This window comes from Erythranthe guttata, chromosome 11 (genome assembly GCF_056151865.1).
Source record: "Erythranthe guttata isolate IM_541 chromosome 11, IM_541, whole genome shotgun sequence".
Classification (NCBI taxonomy): Eukaryota; Viridiplantae; Streptophyta; class Magnoliopsida; order Lamiales; family Phrymaceae; genus Erythranthe; species Erythranthe guttata.
This window is the reverse complement of record NC_142543.1, coordinates 17,595,182-17,617,331: the sequence shown is the minus strand read 5'-3', so window position 1 is coordinate 17,617,331 and position 22,150 is coordinate 17,595,182. Positions and strand designations below refer to the sequence as shown.

Sequence of the window (22,150 nt, the reverse complement as noted above, 5' to 3'; positions counted from 1 at the left end):
GTTTTCAATAACTTGATAAAAGCCAATACATGAACCCTTTTTTTTTTGGGTAAAATATTTTTTTGTGATAAAAAAATATAATTCTTAAACATCTTGATGGGATGCATTATTATTTTTGTAAATTTTAGTTTCGAAATCATTGACGAATATAAAAAAAATCATTTAATATTTTGCCACCATAGAAAATACCACTAAAAAAATAAATCACTTTCATTAGCTTAAATAATCTATCCGCAGTGCATTGTGCATGATTCATTGTGTTTCGAGGATGCAAAGTGTTATTAATTTATTTCGAGAGTGCAAAGTGTCAAAATATTATATTTTAAGGGTGCAAAGTGGGATTAAACCATTTTTGTAGTGATTAAACACGAGCGTGGGTATTCCGGTAAAATCCAGTTGCAGAAACTTGCCTTAATATCTACGTTGTCTTTAAGCGAAAGAGATTCCCTTCTGCAACGACACCAATTTTTCTTTTTTCTTTTTTTCTTGTTTTCTTTTTTGAATTTAAAATAAACAAATTACCAGACACAGTTAGTGTGTGTAGTGTGTGAAAGAGAAAAGCAAGCAGGAACAAGAATACAAGATCGAGAGCTGACAGCCCCCCCACTGCACTTGCCATGCTTGTCTCTCCTTGTCACTGTGTGTGTAATGTGTAGTGTGTGAGAGAGAAACTAACTCCCACACCCAGAAAATTGATTTTTATATTAAAAATCAAGAAAAACCAATCTTTAATTCTGGATTAACTAATTTACCAAAACCACCAAATCCCTCTCTCTCTCTCTCTTCACTTTCTCTCTCATCACACTAGATTTCTTTAATTAATTTAATTGCAAAAGAGGGAAAATATATACACTAACACCATCATTCCACTCTGTTTCAAGTGTTGCTTTGTTGATCCGGTTCCCCTCATGCTTGACATCAAAGCTCTCCTTCAATCATTTTCATACCCTCTCACTCATAAATTTCAAGATTTAGGTTGTTCCTCGTTCTTGAAAATCATGCTCTTTTCGTCGCAGGTTTCAAGAAACTTCCTCGGATATATTGGTAATTAAAAATCCTGTCTTTATGCTTCTTTTTTGATCTTCTACATCTTTAATCTAAAGGGTTCCCTTTGTTTTTTCCTTCCTTTGCAGAAATTTGTTAGCTGTTAGCTGTTTTCTCCAGATTGGAAAGAAGGCAAATTTGTGTCTGAAATTACGGTTCTGCCACAGGGCATTTTCTGGTTTGCTGTATTTGAATTTTGATGAGTTGCTGAGTGATTATACTGTTCATGGGAGAAAATAGGTTTCTGATTTTAATTTAGACATCTTTGTCTGCAAACCAGAAAAGGGGTTTTTTTTTTTTTTTTTTTTTGAAATTAAAGTTTGGATCTTTCTTGAAAAAAATGGCTGAAATTAGGGTTTCAAGATTAGAACAGGGGCAAACAAAATTCAAGACTGTCCCAATTGCTGTAACACCAGAAGGATTCTGGTGTTGCCCTTCACCCACTGTCTTCCACAAGACAATCAAAACACAGCAAAACCCTATATTAAGCAAGCCCAAATCATCTCTTCCTACACAAACCACTCTAGTTGAGAAAAAACAAACCCCGGTTACCACCGAAAAAAAGCCTAGTTCTAATTCCACCTCATCTAGAACAGACAGTCTTACCCCTGAGCAAAGAACCCACTCTTCCGATGAACCGGTTGTTAATCCACCGTTGACAAACGAGAAGCAACCTCGATCGAAACCCGAAAACGCCCCCCCTAGAAAGGTGTCGATCGAGTTTGGCGAAGCTAAAACGAGTGATCTGAAGGTCATTTTGCTCGGGAAGCAGGGATTGGCTGTGAAGTTGAGTGTTCATAGGAGTGTGTTGGTGGAGAACAGCGATTTTTTCGCTCGCAAAATATCGGGGCAACAGCCGATTTTCCCTTGTCTTGAAATAGACAACTGCGAGGATGTTGAGATATATGTGGAAACTATTGGACTAATGTATTGTAAGGAATTGAAGCAACGGTTGATCAAGCAGAGCGTTTCGCGCGTGCTTCGAATCCTCAAGGTAATTAACTGAACCACGCTTCGTTTTTATGAAAGTACGGATATTATTTGGCGTATCGATGATCTGCAATAGTTTTTAAGATAGTGTACCACTTTGATCAGTTTTAGTCTTGATTCGAATAGATTTATCAAGATTTTATTTTTAATAAGTTCTTGATTTCCCTTGTCTGAAATCTTGAATAGGATCAAAATTTAGAAAAACTCCCCATTTTATTAAAATTAGCAGATACCCCCCTACAGTTCATATGTTTAAGCAAACTACCCCCTAAAACCTCACCATTTAGAGGGTTGTATGCTCAAAAAAATACATCATAGGGGGGTGTTTGCTAATATTAACAACACGGGGAGTTTTTCAGCAATTTGATAAAATACAGGTGTACTAAATGCAATAAACTCCCATTTGTAGAAATTATATGCAAAACATGTGCTATAATACTCGAGTAAATTTCCTTACATTACAGGCTGGCGAACAACTTGGTTTCACGAGGTGCGTCCAATCGTGCTTGGAGTACTTGGAAGCAGTCCCGTGGGTAGGTGAAGACGAAGAGGATAAAGTAGTTTCTCTCGTCTCACATCTCGAAGGCGAGGGCATAAAAGTCAAACCGGTCCTAAAAAGGGTCTCCCCCGATATTTCTTCGAACCCGCCCAACGACACATTCTCCCACATACTCGAGTTAGTCCTCAAGAGCAAAGACGAAAAAGCCCGGCGCGAAATGAAATCCATCGTACTTAAACTCCTCCGAGAAAATAATAACAATAATAATCTTCCTAGTACTTCTTCAACCTCATCGGACTCGTGTAGTGAAACTATATATAGTTCGTGCAGGATCTCTCTAGATTCTTTGCTGTCGTTTTTCAGACAAGCCGATCAAGAAGTCGAAAAAATAAAATTGTTGGAAAAACCGATAGCGCTGGAGGCGGATAATCTACTATGGTTGCTCGATATTCTATTAGATAGACAAGCGGCGGACGAGTTTGCGGTGATTTGGGTGAGTCAGCAAGAATTGGCATCGATCCACAAGAAGCTTCCGGTAGTTTCCAGGCGCCACATCAGCGTGATTACGGCGAGGCTGTTTGTTGGGATAGGGAGAGGGGAGATTCTTCCGAATAAGGAGACGCGTTATTTGTTGATCAAGATTTGGTTGGAGGCGTTGATCGAGGATTACAGGTGGCTGCAGCATGGATGTGGACCGTTCGATCGGAAAGTTGTGGAGGAAGGGATCGGACGGACGATATTGACTTTGCCGTTGGAGGATCAACGGAGTGTTTTGATTTCTTGGTTGGGGAGTTTTTTGAGGGCCGGGGACGATTGTCCGAATCTTCGAGGGGCGTTTGAGGTGTGGTGGAGGAGGACTTTTGTTAGGCCGTTTGGTGCCGCCGGAGAAATGGGAATATTCCGGCAAGGGGATATTCCGGTGGGGTCGGGGGTTGGAGGAGTTGAGGGTGTGTTGGATTGTGATTGATGTGAAAATTTATTTTTTCTGTTCAAGAATTAGTGGTTTTTATTTTTTTGTAATTTTTTTTTTTTTGTATTTTTTTTATGGAGTGTGATTTGTTAGTGTTCTTAATTCAGAGAAGTGTGTAGAATTTCTGGATTTTGATTTGATTTAGTGGGATGTGTTTCTGGTTGTAAAGTATTAGCTCTCACTCCATTGTCTTGTGAAAAAACTTGTACCACTGATATTTTGAAGTTGGGTAAATTACAAAAACTCCCTAAACTTAGACTAAATTATAAAAACTCCCCCACCTATTCGTAATTACTAAAATTCTCCTGACGTTTGTTTCCGTCTTACACCGACCCCCTTACGGTGTGATTGTTTATAGAATCTTTTTTAATTTCAAGGAATATGTTTTCGAAAAATATCAATTACACCTTTGCAGACATGTCGTTTCTTTATGCTATTTTTAAAGACAAAAATTACCCTCACATAGTAATGATAATACTAAAAAAAATGTGAATTTGTTATTTCAGAAAAATAAAGACCCCGTTGTAAAGATTCTCTACTGTAATTTTTGTCTTCTAAAAGTAACATCAGAAAATGTCACGTTTATAGGGGTAGAATTGACATTTTCAATGAATATTTCTTAGAATCAAAGAGGTTCCGTGAAAACTACACCGTAAGGGGGTCGGTATAAGACCGAAACAAATATTAGGGGGACTTCAGTAATTATGAATAGGCGTGGGCATTTTTGGTAATGTAGCATAAGTTCAGGGTGGTTTTCATAATTTATCGTTTTATTTAGGCCCCAAACAGTATAATATTTCATACATTCATTACTCAGTCCTGCTCAATTTATTTTTCTTCATTTCTCCCCCTTTATATTTTTATTTTTCTTTTACTATTTGAAAATTCTAAAATATATTTTAATTTTATTTATTTAGTGAAAATACTGAAATGAAATACTTTTTTCATGCATAAAACACATCAAATATAGAAGAAGAGAAAACTCACAACACTTAATCAAATTGATATTTAATACTAGCAAATGGGCAAATTGTTTGAGTGCACAATAAATTAGGATCTGAAAAATATTCAAATGTGAAGCTCACAACGGCACGTGCAGCCAGCCATGACAACACATGACACCAAATCCTAGTATTTTTTTAATTAATTATTTAATTATTTTCTTCATCTTCTTAGCCTCGTTTGGTTGGAAAAACCCATCATAGTTAACTAAAATAATGGAACTTTGTTTATCGGATCGATCTGCAAATATTATGTTATCATGTCTTATTTTATTTTTCTGAGAATTTTTTTGTTGAACGACCACGAAATCTGATAAAATAATTAAGTTTCTACTAACTAATCTTATATTGACAATCAAACATGATATTATTTTGTTCTCCTAAAAATTAAAAGATAAGATATTTCTACAAAAACAAATTACATAACACCGAAGCGTGAATAATCAACAACGAAACTCAAAACACAACCAATATTCATCTAACTTTATAATTAAATCTAATTAGTAATGTGATTAATTAATATTGAAGCCAATTTTACGTATAACTTACTATCATTAATGAGAACCGATCAATTGGTTTTCAAGCTAGTAGCGGTGTGGTGGTATCTTTGAGTAAGATATGAGGGAAAAGAAAGAAACAATTCGCGACGATATTAGTTTGCAAATCATATGAAATACGTAAATTACACTAGGTTAACCATGTGTGATAAGATTTACTTAGCGACCGTCGACAAAGGGGATTCGAATCTGAATCAATTGACGTTGATTCACTTGCACCAATCGCGCGGGAAACGGTATTATGATCTTATAACGTGATAAAAAAGGGTAATGTAAATGCTATATTGGTTGAAGTATATCGGGTAACATATTATCATAAATGTACTTACAATCTCTTATGTGGATTTCTGGATCTGTGTAGATAATATTTTAGAGGGTTTTTAACTAAGTTTATAAGATGTTAAAAAAAGTTTATAGGATGTTTAAGAACTTATAATTTTTTTTTGGAGTAAATTTAAGTCTATTACAAGGGGAAGTATGGATAAATACACCTTCTTAATTCTTATTTAAAATTTTACAATGAATAAAAAGGGGCTCTTTGAGGAAACCCACTCGTTACTTTTTTTAATGGAGAGAGGTCCAAAATATTTCAGTCCATTTGAGAAAAGCCCACACCCATTTTGAGCCATTATGTTTTTCAGCTTTGCCCCCACCCGCCACATCATCACAGCTGGGTCACGCGCTCAGCGTTTTTTTTTTCCCTAATTTTTTTCCCCTTCTTTTTGTATCAGTTTCCTTAATCGACTATGAAGCATAGTCGATTAAGGAAATTCTATAATTTTTTATTTTTTTATTTTTTCTATTTTTTTTAATTTTTTTTTTTTTTTTAATTTTTTTTCTCTATCAAATTTATTAATGCATAGTCGATTAAAAACTTAACTGTTAAAATAACAAATCACAATTACAAAAAAAAAAATGCAAAATCAACTATATTTTAAAAAAAATATACAAACATTATAATTGATTTATACATTGGAATCAATAAACAAAAAATAAATAAAAAATAAATAAATAACAACTGGAGTCGGTTAACCTTAATCGACTACTGAACATAGTCGATTAAACCTTAATTGACTAATGAACATAGTCGATTAAACCACACGTAGTCGATTAAGGGCCTGTCTGCGCGAATTTCTTTTTATGCGCCGTCTTCCGCCGCAATTCACCAAAAAACCCTAGATCTGCTCTTCATCGTCACCACGTCGTCGCCACACCACACCATCACCACCCCACTTCCGTATTCTAACAGTTTTTTATACAAACAATCAAAACAGAACCATGTACTACGGTCAAAATCAACAAAACAAACCCACCTATATCAAAAAATATGCAGCAAAATTAGATTAAAAATCCATAACAAATAAGTAGAATGAAACAAAAATACATTGAGTACGTGTTTTGCAGCCCCGTACAACTCTGAGATTTTTATCTGCAATTAGATTCCCGATCTTCAATTTTCAAATCTCAAACAAAAAACAAAGGAAACAAACACTACTCCAGAAAATCGAAACCATAAATAAAAAGTAAATCTTAGAAATAGACGAACGTGCGCATCTCCTCCGGTGTGGATCGGAGACTCCCCTCGAAGCTCCAATCGCCAAACCTCCACCCGCGCCGCCTCGGCGCAGCCTTCTACCATCGTCCCATAGTCGGACCGCCACCATACATTCAGATCAGATCATGTAGAGAAGGAAAAAGAGAGAGAGAAAGAGATGAGAGTGGGAAGAGAGGATAAGAGAAAAAGAAAGAAAAAAAAACGGCGTAAAACATAATTAGGGTTTTGAAAGAGTATATTGGATAATTAAGGGTAGATTTGGAATTATGAAATAATATGTGGATGGAATATTAGGTAAGGGGGTTTTATCTAATTATTTTTTAGAGGGGGTGTTTCCTTAATTCATTTTCCTAGATGGGGGTTCTTGCTAATTATCCCGAATAAAAATAGCTTATAAGCTAATTATCCAAATAATTTAAAAATTAATTTTAAAAATAACACATAATAACTTATCAACTCTTAAAACAATTTATCTGACGTAAGATTTTGTCAACTGTTTAAAATATATTTAGTACATTTCTATGTTACTATATGTTATCCTATGTGAGCTTGGTAGAACAATTATTGTTGAGGTCTAATTTTTTGGATGGACCAAATTAATACAACCGTTTATCATTAAATCAGTGGTTGGTATAACTCACACATTATGATTCAATTATCATCACTTGACTTTTTTGTACATGCTTCTCAAATAATCCAAAAGAAAAAAAATAAAATAATAGTGTCCATTAGCCTTGAGCCTCATTTAGTTGTAGAAATGGAATTAGTCGAGATAAGATTATATAATCGCATCTTATGAAAATTAAACTCTATAATCGAACTAGCACAATTCTCGAATTAGAAATGGACAATTCTTCAGTTTTTTTCCACAACTACAGTCGACTGGAAGAGTTATTAGACTAATCAAATATCAAAAAGACTCGTTTATTTAATTAATCATGATTGATCTTGCAGTCGACAAACCGAGTTTTGTGATGTAAAATCAAATAATTCAAGAAAATGTAGAATTCTAGAACATATATGAAAATGAAATGCAATCATAGAAGTATATTAATCAAAAGTCAAGAAAACATTAAAAATAAAAATAAAAAATAATAAAAGAATTGGCTGTATTTTGCATGTACAAAATTTATACTCAAACCCCTTTCTAAGAAAAGAACCAAAAGATACCCTTTTTGTTATTTGTCAATTGCTAAGGTTAAAAATTATGGGGTTTTTTTTGACATTTAGTGGACTAATGGTGGAAAAGTGGTACTAGATGCAAAATGTCTAAACCACCCCCACCCCCATATATAAGTTCACAAAATCTTCAAACTGAAAAATCCCTTTTGCAGATTGATTATCTGTATAATTTTATGAGGAAAGTTTGCTAGTAATAATTCTTACATCAAATTTATAGTACATGTTGTTCTTTGTTTCAACTAGGATGTTCTTCTACTTTATTTAGTCAATCAAAACAAATATATAAGTAGAAATTGATTTGATGTGTCTTGATTTTTCAGGTGTGTACAACAAATGATTTTTGGCTTCAATCAGATTCCTTGAAATTCAGCTCATTCTTCAACTTTTCGGTCTCCGGGATATACGGGCCGACCCGGAAGCATATATAAACATTCAATATGGGTTGGCTAACAAAAATTCTCAAAGGTTCCAAAAGCCCGGAATGCCAATGTCATTTGAAACATCATCAAGACGAAACTACTCCCGAAAAAGCTCGTTTTTCGGTAGTAATCAATACCGTCTGCTATATATATACGTGTGTATGTGTGTGTGATATTTACAAAGTATTATGTATGTATAGGACACATCATCAGATTTCGATAAAGAAGAAATAGACCGAGCAATCGCAATTTCCATAGCCGAAGAAGACGATAAAGGAAAGAAAGTAATAGGTATATATAAATGAATTGTGATATCTTTCTCATTAGCTTTGCCGGATAATTTAATCCATCTAATCCTGATTAATTATCAGACGACGAGTCTCGATTGGAAGAAGACGAGAAGCTTGCTAAGGCACTTGAAGAAAGCTTGAATGTGAAGTCTCCGCCTCGATCATCTCCATACGATTATATAAGTTCTTTTCCATCTTATAATCCATTCTACAACCCTTCTGGATACAGGTAATTAATCAATCCTATGTGATACAATAATCGACAATATTATCTTTACGGGGTTTTTTCGATTGTAGAACTTGTGCTGGTTGCCATAGCGGAATCGACAGTGGGAATTATTTGAGTTCCTTAGGAGCTGTTTGGCATCCGGAATGTTTTCGTTGTCATGCGTGTAATCAGCCGATTTCTGATTACGAGGTGATTAAGGATTATCTTATCTTATCCGATTCTGCTTTCTTGATTAATTCTTACCAGTCGTCTTTTTCTCGAATTCTGTTTCAGTTTTCGATATCTGATAATCGTCCGTACCATAAATCGTGCTACAAGTACCTGCACCACCCCAAATGCGACGTCTGCAAGCATCGCGTAAGCGCCTAATTTAATTCCCATCGAAGCAAAACATAAATTATTACAGAATAATGATTGAATTAAATTAAAAAAAAATACACTAGATTCCAACAAACGGTGCTGGCTTAATCGAGTACAGAGCGCATCCGTTTTGGCCGCAGAAGTACTGTCCGTCACACGAGCATGACGGTACGCCTCGTTGTTGCAGCTGCGAAAGAATGGAGGTCAGTTACTTGATTAAAAAAAAAAACCATTGCAAAAATTAATTAAAAAAGTTTATATAACAAAAAAAATGTTCTAATGCATGAAGGCGATAGATACAAAATATTTGATCCTCGAAGACGGAAGAAAGTTATGTCTCGAGTGTCTGGACTCTTCGATAATGGACACACACGAATGCCAGCCTCTTTACCTCGAGATACAAGAATTTTACGAGGGCTTAAACATGAAAGTCGAGCAACAAATTCCGTTACTATTGGTCGAGCGAGAAGCTCTAAATGAAGCCATGGAAGAAGAAAAAAAGGTTTTTTTTTTTTTTTTTTTTTTTTTTTTATTAATTTATTTAAAAAAAAATTATGCTTTATTAGATAAACTTATAACCTATGATGAAGTTAAATGTACCATGTTTATTTTGTGGGCCAGGGTCATCACCACATGCCTGAGACAAGAGGGCTTTGCTTGTCTGAAGAACAAATAATTAGAATAGTAAGTAAGAATATATATATATATATATATATATATATATATATATATATATATATATATATATATATATATATATATATATATATATATATATATATATATATATATATATATATATATATATATATATATATATATATATATATATATACTCTCGATAAATTAATAACCTCGTTTAAATAATATTTTTATCCTGTCCTGTCTCGAGGACAACATGCTGTAAAAAAAATTCGATAAATTAATATTTCGCTGAATTAATAGAATTTGGCTGGTCCTAACTGTATTAATATATAGAGGTTTAACTGAATATATTTGAAAACTTAATTGAGATTGAAATGATGTAATCTAGGTATCGAGGAAGCCGAGAATCGGAGGGTATCGAATAATAGACATGTTCACCGAGGCTTATAAGCTTGTCCGGAAATGTGAAGTGACAGCAATTCTTGTTTTGTACGGTCTTCCGAGGTTATTGACCGGATCGATTTTGGCTCATGAGATGATGCATGCTTGGCTTCGCCTTAAAGGTGATTAAAAAAAATGAAAAAAAAAATGCTAAAGCGGTAGTTTATATGAAACGGACCTTGAGTACGAATTACGTGACTAACTCGAGTTATCGATCCGAATTGCTTCTCAGGTTATTCGACTCTAAGTCCGAAGGTGGAAGAAGGTATATGCCAAGTGCTGGCTCATATGTGGTTGGATTCCGAGATTTACGCTGGTTCTGCCACGTCATCATCATCGCCGTCATCGTCTTCGTCTTCTTCCGCCACGTCATCATCGGACCCTGCTCCAGCATTGTCTGGATCTTCGAAGAAGGGCAAAAGGTCGGAATTCGAGAAAAAACTCGGCGAGTATTTCAAACACCAGATCGAATCGGATTCGTCTACAGCATACGGAGACGGTTTTAGGGAAGGAAATCAGGCGGTGCTCAAGTTTGGCCTGAGGAGAACTCTCGATCATATTCGATTCACCGGATGTTTTCCGTGATTATATTGAAGATAAGAAAAAACTGTAACTTTGTACAAAAAAAGATGAGAGAGAAGCTGATGAGGGAGAATAAGAGATGCCATTATAAGCACCAATTGCTCTGTTTTTAATGTAAGAGAAATACTTGCACAACTCTGAGTGGGGCATTTTCACAAACAGGTGGTGTTCTCCAAACCTGCATATTGGAATAATAATCCAGAGTGGTGAATATTGAAAATGAATGAGAGATGTGAACAAGAAATTAGTTTACCTGGAAGAAATTAGCTTTGACAAATCTTTAAATTTAAACCCTTGAAAATAAAATCAAAGTTAATTTGTGATTTAAGACAAATTCTCCCCCCTTTTTCAATCAAAAACTCTCATAGAAGAGAGATGTGAGGTGCATTCTGCCAAGTTATGTAAATTTGAGGGGGTATTTTGACAATTTTAGATTTGTGGGGTGCAAGTTGAAAGTAACCCCAAATAATTATCTATACAGTTTGAGTGACTATTTTTGATTTTTTGTTTTCTTTCTTTTGGCCGGTGAATTCATTAAAAAATGGGGATAATTAGGCCGGTGAATTCATTAAAAAATGGGGATAATTAGTGAAAAACCCCCAATACATTTGACTATATTAGAATGGATATAACCTCATTTTACATATTAGTGAAAACCCCCTTATTTTATATTTTAATTTAATATAAATTAAAATTTTAAGTGGTGTGTCTATATTACCCTTAATTATTATATAAAATCATCAAACCCTATTTCTCTTCTTCATCTCCATTTTCTCTCCAGCAGCCACTATCTCTCTCTCGTTTCTATCTCCAACTCCAAACCAGATCTCATATGCCCATCGCCACCCTCAGTCCACCACCGCCGTCGCTGCCCTCCGTCCACCACCGCCGTCGATGCCCTCCGTCCACCGTCGTCATCATTGTTAGAGTATGTTGTGAGTGTCACAAGCAGATATCAGTCTAACCCCGGCCCGGCTCACTAGAAAGCCGTGAAAGATATCCTCAAGTACTTGCGAAGGACTAAGGATATATTTTTGGTCTATGGGGGTGCCGAGTTGAAATTAGAGGGTTTCACTGACTCTAGTTTTCAATCGGACGTGGACGACTCAAAGTCGAATTCTGGATTTATATTCACGCTTAATGGTGGTGCCGTGTGTTGGAAGAGTTCCAAGCAAAGCACGACGGCCGATTCCACTACCGAAGCGGAATACATTGCAGCGTCTGAAGCTGCAAAAGAAGGGACTTGGATAAGGAAATTCATCCAAGAGTTGGGTGTCATTCCTGATGCTAGTGATCCAGTACCATTGTACTGTGATAACACCGGAGCCGTGGCGCAAGCTAAGGAGCCACGATCTCATCAGAAGTCGAAGCATATTCTGAGGAAGTATCACGTGATCCGAGAAATCATTGATAGAGGTGAAGTTAAGGTAGAACGAGTCACCTCGGAAGAGAACGTTGCAGACCCCTTCACGAAGCCTTTACCAAGATCGGTCCATGAGAAACATCGAGAGTCGATGGGATTGCGGTTTATGGGTAGTTGGCTTTAGGTCAAGTGGGAGATTGTTAGAGTAGGTGACCAACAAGCCAACCTGTGGCTGTGGTCTTTCGTATTTATTATTGTAATAAACGAACCTTTATTCGTATTAATGATAAAACACATTGGCATTCTATATCTTTGTCCCTTTGTCACAAGCATAGATATAGTCCTTACAGTTATTACAAGTACTAGTAATTGATCGTTAGGATCGTGAGATATTTACTTAAGTATTATAACTGTTAAACATGTTCCTAGTCGAAGGGTTACGCCACTAATGAGGATATCGGCCTTTCCCATTAAGACTAGCACTTAGTGTATGTGTACTGCATCTCATCAGTAAACGGTATTGTGATATCGGCATGCATAAGTGGGTGCTCGTAAGTTGACGAGTTCACTGAACTCCCTCACCCTAGAAATCTCTAAGTGGTTCCCAATAATCGAGTAGAGATGTCTATGGTATAGTTGTTAGAGTAGGTGACCAACAAGCCAACTTGTGGTTGTGGTCTTTCATATTTATTATTGTAATAAACAAACCTTTATTCGTATTAATGATAAAACACATTGGCATTCTATATCTTTGTCCCTTTGTCACAAGCATAGATATAGTCCTTACAGTTATTACAAGTACCAGTAATTGATCGTTAGGATCGTGAGATATTTACTTAAGTATTATAACTGTTAAACGTGTTCCTAGTCGAAGGGTTACGCCACTAATGAGGATATCGGCCTTTCCCATTAAGACTAGCACTTAGTGTATGTGTACTGCATCTCATCAGTAAACGGTATTGTGATATCGGCATGCATAAGTGGGTGCTCGTAAGTTGACGAGTTCACTGAACTCCCTCACCCTAGAAATCTCTAAGTGGTTCCCAATAATCGAGTAGAGATATCTATGGTATAGTTGTACACCATTAGTCCTTATGACCTAGACATCACCGTGACTTCACTAGAGGACCAGCTGTATCGTGACCTGTCCCTGAGTTCCACCGAGGACCATCCCAAGGGCCAGTGTTCGTGCAGTCCGAAATCTAGTGGGAGGTCTGTGCATTGTAGTCGGGGATTCGATCGCTAGAATAGTCTTGGATGTCCTGTGTGTTCTGAAAGTTTGTAATCATTCTAAGTCTCTGGCCAGAGCTGACTAAGTGATGATTAGAGAATTCGATTCTCTAAGTCATGCACGAAAGGATTGCAACACTTGGAACGATCGCACCGTCATCGAACATATAAAGAGGTCTCGATGAACCAATGCCTCTAGTTCGATCGGGACATATGAATCGAAGGGACCGTACTGTACGTTAACTATATCTGAAGGTTCTTGCAGGCACTTCATTTGTATCTAGGGAATCATGACGCGTAGTTGCTAGACGCCAATCTTGATTCGTTGGGTGATTAAGGTGAAACGAGCTTCATCTTAATCGTAACTCGAAGGGGACGAGTTTTGACCACAAAGGGTTGTGGGCCCACGGCTAGCTTACACCTGAACCATCGAGGGTCACACTGCTCGTGCACATGAGATCTTTGAATAAACGGTCAGAAATAAAATAGTTTATCTTTGCATGATTGGAAGTCAATATGATTGAATCCAACATTCGTAATTTGGAATTACGAATGAGAATAAGAAAAGGAAAAGAATAGGCGAACATGTTAGTGAACTTTCTAAATCGAGAAGTTTCCAAATTTAGAAAGTCCACTGAACTAGGGTTTCCACTTTTGGAAAGTTGGAAAACAAGAGATGGCACTCGTAATGACGAGGAAGTTATAATGATTCCGAAAATGTAATCGTTGCAATTTTTCGGTCATTGAATTGAGAGATACGAGCAAGTAAAGGAACTAACGAGCTTAAGCTGTTGGGCCCAGTCCAACTTAAGCCCGCTAGGGTTATATGCAAGGGACTATAAATACATGACTTATAGGCCTTGCACAAACACATGAAACCCTAACCCTAAAGCGGCCGACCCTCTCTCTCTCGCCCTCTCTCCCGCGCGGCCACCACCGCACCACCGTCGCCGCTCCGTTGCCGGAACCGGCCGTTCGTCGGCCGTTCCTTGTTCGGTATTCTTTCTCCTTTCTTTTTCTTCCGTTTTATTCTAACTACTTCGTGTCTAGTGCCACGATTTAGTAGATCGAAGTATACGAGGTGAAATCCGAGAGGAGGAAGACTGTAGATCGAAAAGTCGAGGAGCAACGCACGAGCCGAAGCCGCACGCTGCCCCACGCGCCGTCCCGAAGCCGCGCGTACACTACACGCGCCGCCGTGACCTCACGCGCCGCTGCTGCCGTTGCACCGCTGCTGCCCCGATTCTACGGATTGGTTTCCGTAGTAATCACGAAGTGCTAATCGCTCCTACCTCACGCGTCAAGAGGTAAATATACGAAACCCTAGTTTCGTTTAGGGTTTAGTTTAAGCTATGATTTCATGCTTGTGTTTGTATGATTTTATGTGATTATGTGTAATCGGTTTTAAATCATTGCAAGCATGTTATTTGGTTTAAATTGCGAGCATGTTAATTGATTTAAGTTCGGTTAAGTTTATTAGCATGTATGTTGTTTTATTTTCGCTGGAAGCGCAAAGGTACGCAATTAATTGAATTTAATTTATCGGGCATGTTCTTATGTGTTTTTAAAGTCGTTTAAATCGCATAAATTTTTGTTTTCCGCTGCGTATGCGTGCCCGAAACCCAACAGTGGTATCAGAGCTCGTTGCGCAATTAATTGCGTTCGTGTTTATATGTTATGATTTTATGCATGTTCGATTTATTAAAGTAGTGTTTGTCGTATTATGTAATTGGGAGTTTTCGTAAGTTTAAAATATTTTTGAAATATTGTTTAGAATTTTTCCAGCTTTAAAATTGTTTAAAATTGGAAAATCGGATCTGAAATTATTTTAAAATGTCGGTTTTTTAAATTGTTCGGATCGAACCGGCCGAACCGGCCGGTTCGATGGTTGTGTGCGGTTTAGTTGACCGAATCCACGTGGATTCGGGTCGGTCAGACCGGTTCTCGGTCCGACTGACCCGGCCCACTGATTTGGGTCAATTGAACCGGGCAGAACCGGACCGTTTCGGTCCGAACCGGTCAGACCGGTCGGCCGAACCGGTTCACTGAAAATAAAAATAAAAAAAAAAAAAAAAAAAATTCAGATTTCTAAAATTAAACTTAAAACAAATTGATTTTAATTTTTGGAAAATTATTTTCAATTAATCCCAATTAGATAATTGGATCGACAATCATCTATTTTAGTAAATAGGTGTTAGATTAATTAATTAATTTAAATTGTTAAATTGATTTCAATTAATAGAACACACGTATAATATTGATTATACTTCAACTTAATTAGTAGTACCTCAATATTATTTGAATGATTTATGCTAGTTGATGTTCTATAATTATTTTGAAAATCCGATAATTAATTAATGTAATTAATTATGTAGTTAGGTCGTGTGTTCCTCTTAGGACAATATGCGCTTCCATATACCTTTAGAGAACATAGATGTAGGAATCACATAGACCAATCCAAAACCTTCTGATGAGATAAAACATTTTAATTAAAATCCCTCATTCTTTTAATTAAGAATCATTTCAAGCTATAAAGAAAAACCCAATCTGTTGAGTTATTTCTTTCCTTCTGCCAACGGTTGGATTATGTGTAGCCCTTTACTATAGTGCAGTAAGCCGTGTTAGCGGGGAGTGCTATGGTAGAGTAAGCTGTAATTCAATTGACATAGCGATGAAGGTAGCCATAGAAAAGGGTTATGTTGGATTAACGTGGTCGGCTAGATTAACTAGGGACTGCATTAGTTTGGCATAATCGAGTTCTATGAGCATCTTTGATTGGTAGGTTAGACTTGACACACGACGATTTTGATATTCGCGAGATTAACTTAGGTCATTATCAAGTGTGAGGAAAATTAATTTAGGGTCATATTGTGGATATGATTGATTGTGATCTACCTTTGGGCAAATATAATCGGGCTAGATTAACTACGGGTTATATTTGTCTATTGGACCTAAAGCCCATTAAGAAAAATCAATTTTCTCGTTTGTCTACTAGAGGGAAGTGGAATTCGATAAAATTAGTGGGAGAACAATTAAATAACACAAGTCCAAACATTTAATTGTAACAATCATTTAACGCGAATCTCTAATAATCCTCTTCTCTATATGTCTCAGATAATCATGTCTAAGAATCCCATAATGTCAATCCTCGACAATAAACTCAATGGCCCTAATTACCTAGATTGGTTGCGTAGTCTTAAGCTTGTGCTAACTGTTGAGGGGCGTCTCTACGTTTTGAACGAGAGGCTTCCCGCCACTATACCTGCCACAGCGACTGATGCTGAAAAGGAAACTTATGAAGTTTGGAAGAAAGATGACACTCATGCTAGGTGCTATATGATAGCCGCCATGGAGCCCGCGCTTGCGAGGAAATATGAGTCTCACTTGCATGCTTTCGATATAAAGGCTCATCTCGATAGCATGTATAGTGAGAATATTAGGGCATCGAGGTACGCTGCTACAAAGGAGTTGATCACAGCGAGACTGCGTGAAGGGACTTCTGTCCACGAGCACTGTCTCAAAATGATCACTCTCCTTGAAAAGCTAGTGAATCTTGATGTCACCCTCCCGGCCGAGCTCTCGTTGGATTTGATCCTGTTGTCTCTTCCTAGTTCCTATGAATCGTTCATAGTGAACTTCAACATGAACAAACTAGATCCTCCCTTGGATGAGTTAATGAACATGTTGGTCAGCTTCGAGTCCACCATTAAGAAAGAGAAGTCTGTTCTCGTTGCTGCTACTTCTGGAAAGAAGAGTTCTTTCCAAAAGAAGAGAAAGGAAAGAATTCTTTTCCCTAACAGCAAGTTCGAAGTGGGTGAAGGTAGTGGGGGCCCCAAAGCAAAGGTTAGCAAGCAAGTTGATGATGCTTGCCATCACTGTGGAAAGAAAGGACATTGGCGCCGCAACTGCAAGGCTTACCTAAAGCAGAAAGGTTCTGAAAAGGGTACGTATTTCATTGACGTAAATTTATCTGTCAACTCTTCTTCTTGGGTATTGGATACGGGCTGTGGCTCACATTTGTGCAATGATTTGCAGCTAATGACAAGAAGTCGAAGGCTTAGAGCGGGTGAGACCTACCTAAGGATGGGGAATGGAGCAAGAGTTGCTGCTGAAGCCATTGGCACTATTTACTTAAATGTTTTGGATTCTAGTTTTCCTATTGTTTTGAACGATTGTTTATTTGTTCCGTCGCTCATTAGAAACCTTATTTCTATTCCTGTATTAGACATTGAAGGTTTTACTTTTGTTTTTGGAAATTCGATTTGCATTATACAAAAGAATGAGAACTTAATTTGCAAAGGACGACTATTAAACAACTTGTATGAACTAGATCCAAATGAAATACCTATTAATGTTATATCAGCAAAACGTAAGGAGATAGATCAAAACCCCGCACAACTTTGGCACGCTAGATTAGGTCATGTCTCTTTAAGAAGGATGAACGATTTTGTTAGTGAAGGATTGTTCTCTTTGGAGGACGTGAAATCACTACAAACTTGTGAATCTTGCCTGAAAGGGAAAATGACCAAGTCACCCTACAAAGGGAAAATGGAACGAGCCGAGGGTCTTTTGGATTTGATCCATACAGACGTATGTGGTCCACTAAGTGTTAGTGCGAAGGGTGGATATAACTACTTCGCTACCTTTACCGACGATTATTCTAGGTATGGGTATGTGTACTTGATGAAGTACAAGTCTGAAACATTTGAAAAGTTCAAAGATTTTAGACACGAAGTAGAAAAACAACTCGGACGAAGTATTAAGAAGCTGCGATCCGATCGTGGTGGAGAATACTTGAGCATCGAGTTCATTGACTATCTAAAAGAAAATGGGATACAGTCCCAATGGACTCCACCGGGAACTCCTCAACTTAATGGAGTATCCGAACGTCGGAATCGAACTTTATTAGATATGGTTCGATCCATGATGGGGTTCACAAACTTACCGGCATACTTGTGGGGTCATGCACTCCGTACTGCCGCATATTTGCTGAATAGAGTTAACACCAAAGCAGTTAAATCCACACCTTATGAACTTTGGCATTCCCGGAAACCCAATTACAAACATATTAGGATATGGGGTTGTCCCGCTTATGTGAAGCGGTTAGTGGGAGATAAGTTGGATAGTAAATCCGACTTGTGCTATTTTGTGGGGTATCCCGAAGACTCAATGGGATACGAGTTTTATTATGTCAAAGAAGCAAAGACGTTTGTTTCAAGAAATGCCACCTTTTTGGAAAGGGAGTTTCTATCCGATAGAAAGGGCAGCATGATAGAACTTGAAGTAGTTCAAGAACCACAAAGTGAAGTTCAAACGCAAGAACAAGTAATCGAACCAATACAACAAACCACTAATATACCTCCTGAACCTACGGTACGTAGATCCGAAAGAGTTCGGAAAATGCCGGATAGGTTATTCCTCCTCGAAAATGATGAAGATCATGTTGATCTTGGACGAGATCCAAGAACATACAATGAGGCCGTATCGGATGCGGACATGGGACATTGGCTAACTGCCATGAAATCCGAAATGGACTCCATGTACTCCAACAAGGTGTGGACCTTGGTAGATCCACCTAAGGGAATTGTTCATATTGGCTGCAAGTGGATCTATAAGAAGAAAATTGGAGTGGATGGAAATGTATCGACCTATAAAGCTAGATTGGTAGCAAAAGGATACACTCAAAGGCAAGGTGTTGACTATGAGGAAACTTTTTCGCCAGTCGCAATGCTGAAGTCCATTAGGATTTTGCTGGCCATAGCTGCGTGGTACGACTACGAGATATGGCAAATGGATGTGAAGACCGCCTTCCTTAATGGAGATATTGAGGAAGAAATTTACATGGCGCAGCCGGAAGGCTTCATATCTTCTGGAAGTGAGCAAAAGGTTTGCAAGCTCCAGCGATCCATTTATGGATTGAAACAAGCATCCCGTAGTTGGAACATTAGGTTCGACTCGACTATCAAAGAGTTTGATTTTGAGAAGAATCCGGAGGAACCTTGTGTATACAAGAAGGTTAGTGGGAGGGCAGTGATATTTTTAGTGCTTTACGTTGACGACATTCTACTCATTGGGAATGACGTAGGAATGTTACAACAAACGAAAGCATGGTTGTCCACACGTTTCTCAATGAAGGATTTGGGAGAAGCATCTTATGTATTAGGAATACGCATCTATAGAGATAGAGCGAGAAAGATGCTTGGTTTATCCCAAAGCCTGTACATAGACACCGTTATGAAACGGTTTAGCATGGAAGAATCCAAGAAGGGATTCTTGCCAATGTCCCATGGGGTTCGTCTCTCGAAATCTATGTGTCCGCAAACACCTAGTGAAATCGAGGAGATGAAGAGGACGCCCTATGCTTCTGCCATAGGAAGCATAATGTATGGCATGCTATGTACGAGACCCGATATTGCGTATGTTGTGAGTGTCACAAGCAGATATCAGTCTAACCCCGGCCCGGCTCACTAGAAAGCCGTGAAAGATATCCTCAAGTACTTGCGAAGGACTAAGGATATATTTTTGGTCTATGGGGGTGCCGAGTTGAAATTAGAGGGTTTCACTGACTCTAGTTTTCAATCGGACGTGGACGACTCAAAGTCGAATTCTGGATTTATATTCACGCTTAATGGTGGTGCCGTGTGTTGGAAGAGTTCCAAGCAAAGCACGACGGCCGATTCCACTACCGAAGCGGAATACATTGCAGCGTCTGAAGCTGCAAAAGAAGGGACTTGGATAAGGAAATTCATCCAAGAGTTGGGTGTCATTCCTGATGCTAGTGATCCAGTACCATTGTACTGTGATAATACCGGAGCCGTGGCGCAAGCTAAGGAGCCACGATCTCATCAGAAGTCGAAGCATATTCTGAGGAAGTATCACGTGATCCGAGAGATCATTGATAGAGGTGAAGTTAAGGTAGAACGAGTCACCTCGGAAGAGAACGTTGCAGACCCCTTCACGAAGCCTTTACCAAGATCGGTCCATGAGAAACATCGAGAGTCGATGGGATTGCGGTTTATGGGTAGTTGGCTTTAGGTCAAGTGGGAGATTGTTAGAGTAGGTGACCAACAAGCCAACATGTGGCTGTGGTCTTTCGTATTTATTATTGTAATAAACGAACCTTTATTCGTATTAATGATAAAACACATTGGCATTCTATATCTTTGTCCCTTTGTCACAAGCATAGATATAGTCCTTACAGTTATTACAAGTACTAGTAATTGATCGTTAGGATCGTGAGATATTTACTTAAGTATTATAACTGTTAAACATGTTCCTAGTCGAAGGGTTACGCCACTAATGAGGATATCGGCCTTTCCCATTAAGACTAGCACTTAGTGTATGTGTACTGCATCTCATCAGTAAACGGTATTGTGATATCGGCATGCATAAGTGGGTGCTCGTAAGTTGACGAGTTCACTGAACTCCCTCACCCTAGAAATCTCTAAGTGGTTCCCAATAATCGAGTAGAGATGTCTATGGTATAGTTGTACACCATTAGTCCTTATGACCTAGACATCACCGTGACTTCACTAGAGGACCAGCTGTGTCGTGACCTGTCCCTGAGTTCCACCGAGGACCATCCCAAGGGCCAGTGTTCGTGCAGTCCGAAATCTAGTGGGAGGTCTGTGCATTGTAGTCGGGGATTCGATCGCTAGAATAGTCTTGGATGTCCTGTGTGTTCTCAAAGTTTGTAATCATTCTAAGTCTCTGGCCAGAGCTGACTAAGTGATGATTAGAGAATTCGATTCTCTAAGTCATGCACGTAAGGATTACAATACTTGGAACGATCGCACCGTCATCGAACATATAAAGAGGTCTCGATGAACCAATGCCTCTAGTTCGATCGGGACATATGAATCGAAGGGACCGTACTGTACGTTAACTATATCTGAAGGTTCTTGCAGGCACTTCATTTGTATCTAGGGAATCATGACGCGTAGTTGCTAGACGCCAATCTTGATTCGTTGGGTGATTAAGGTGAAACGAGCTTCATCTTAATCGTAACTCTAAGGGACGAGTTTTGACCACAAAGAGTTGTGGGCCCACGGCTAGCTTACACCTGAACCATCGAGGGTCACACTGCTCGTGCACATGAGATCTTTGAATAAACGGTCAGAGATAAAATAGTTTATCTTTGCATAATTGGAAGTCAATACGATTGAGTCCAACATTCATAATTTGGAATTACGAATGAGAATAAGAAAATGAAAAGAATAGGCGAACATGTTAGTGAACTTTCTAAATCGGGAAGTTTCCATATTTAGAAAGTGCACTGAACTAGGGTTTCCACTTTTAGAAAGTTGGAAAATGAGAATTGACACTCGTGATGACGAGGACTTTATAATGATTCCGAAAATGTAATCGTTGCATTTTTTCGGTCATTGGATTGAGAGAAACGAGCAAGTAAAAGTACTAGCGAACTTAAGCTGTTGGGCCCGGTCCAACTTAAGCCCGCTAGGGTTTTATGCAAGACACTATAAATACAAGATTTATAGGTCTTGCACAAACACAACACAAAAAACCCTAACCCTAGCCGCTCGTACCCTCTCTCTCTCGGCCCTCTCTCCTCGGCCACCGCGCCGCCGTCGCCGGAGCTTCACCGGAATCGGCCATTCATTGGCCGATTGTTTCGGTATTGTTTTTCCTTCTCTTTTTCTTCCGTTTTTCTAACTATTACGTGTCTAGTGCCACGTGTTTAGTAGATCGAAGTATACGAGGTGAAATCCGAGAGGAGGAAGACCAAAGATCGAAGAATCGAGGAGCAGCGCACGAGCCGAAGCCGCACGCTGC

General features: G+C 38.2%; 2 protein-coding genes across 3 annotated transcripts; both read left to right on the top strand.

The window, feature by feature from the left end:
• Positions 1-441: 441 nt before the first annotated feature.
• On the top strand, positions 442-3,671 carry LOC105955820 (BTB/POZ domain protein). Its single transcript, XM_012979616.2, has 3 exons — positions 442-1,044; positions 1,134-2,038; positions 2,499-3,671. The coding sequence occupies exons 2-3, from the start codon at positions 1,385-1,387 to the stop codon at positions 3,498-3,500; spliced, it is 1,656 nt and encodes a 551-aa protein (XP_012835070.1). The 5' UTR covers positions 442-1,044; positions 1,134-1,384; the 3' UTR covers positions 3,501-3,671.
• Positions 3,672-7,932: 4,261 nt separating this feature from the next.
• LOC105955818 (protein DA1-related 1-like) lies at positions 7,933-10,923 on the top strand. Of its 2 annotated transcripts, none has more exons than XM_088825288.1 (11): positions 7,933-7,980; positions 8,119-8,340; positions 8,418-8,508; positions 8,589-8,736; positions 8,805-8,925; positions 9,010-9,093; positions 9,180-9,299; positions 9,386-9,598; positions 9,718-9,780; positions 10,130-10,304; positions 10,415-10,923. In XM_088825288.1, the coding sequence occupies exons 2-11, from the start codon at positions 8,236-8,238 to the stop codon at positions 10,765-10,767; spliced, it is 1,473 nt and encodes a 490-aa protein (XP_088681414.1). In that variant the 5' UTR covers positions 7,933-7,980; positions 8,119-8,235; the 3' UTR covers positions 10,768-10,923. The 2 variants fall into 2 exon arrangements, with proteins under 2 accessions (XP_088681414.1, XP_088681413.1); XM_088825287.1 differs by having other exon boundaries at positions 7,935-7,988.
• The last annotated feature ends 11,227 nt before the right edge of the window (positions 10,924-22,150 follow it).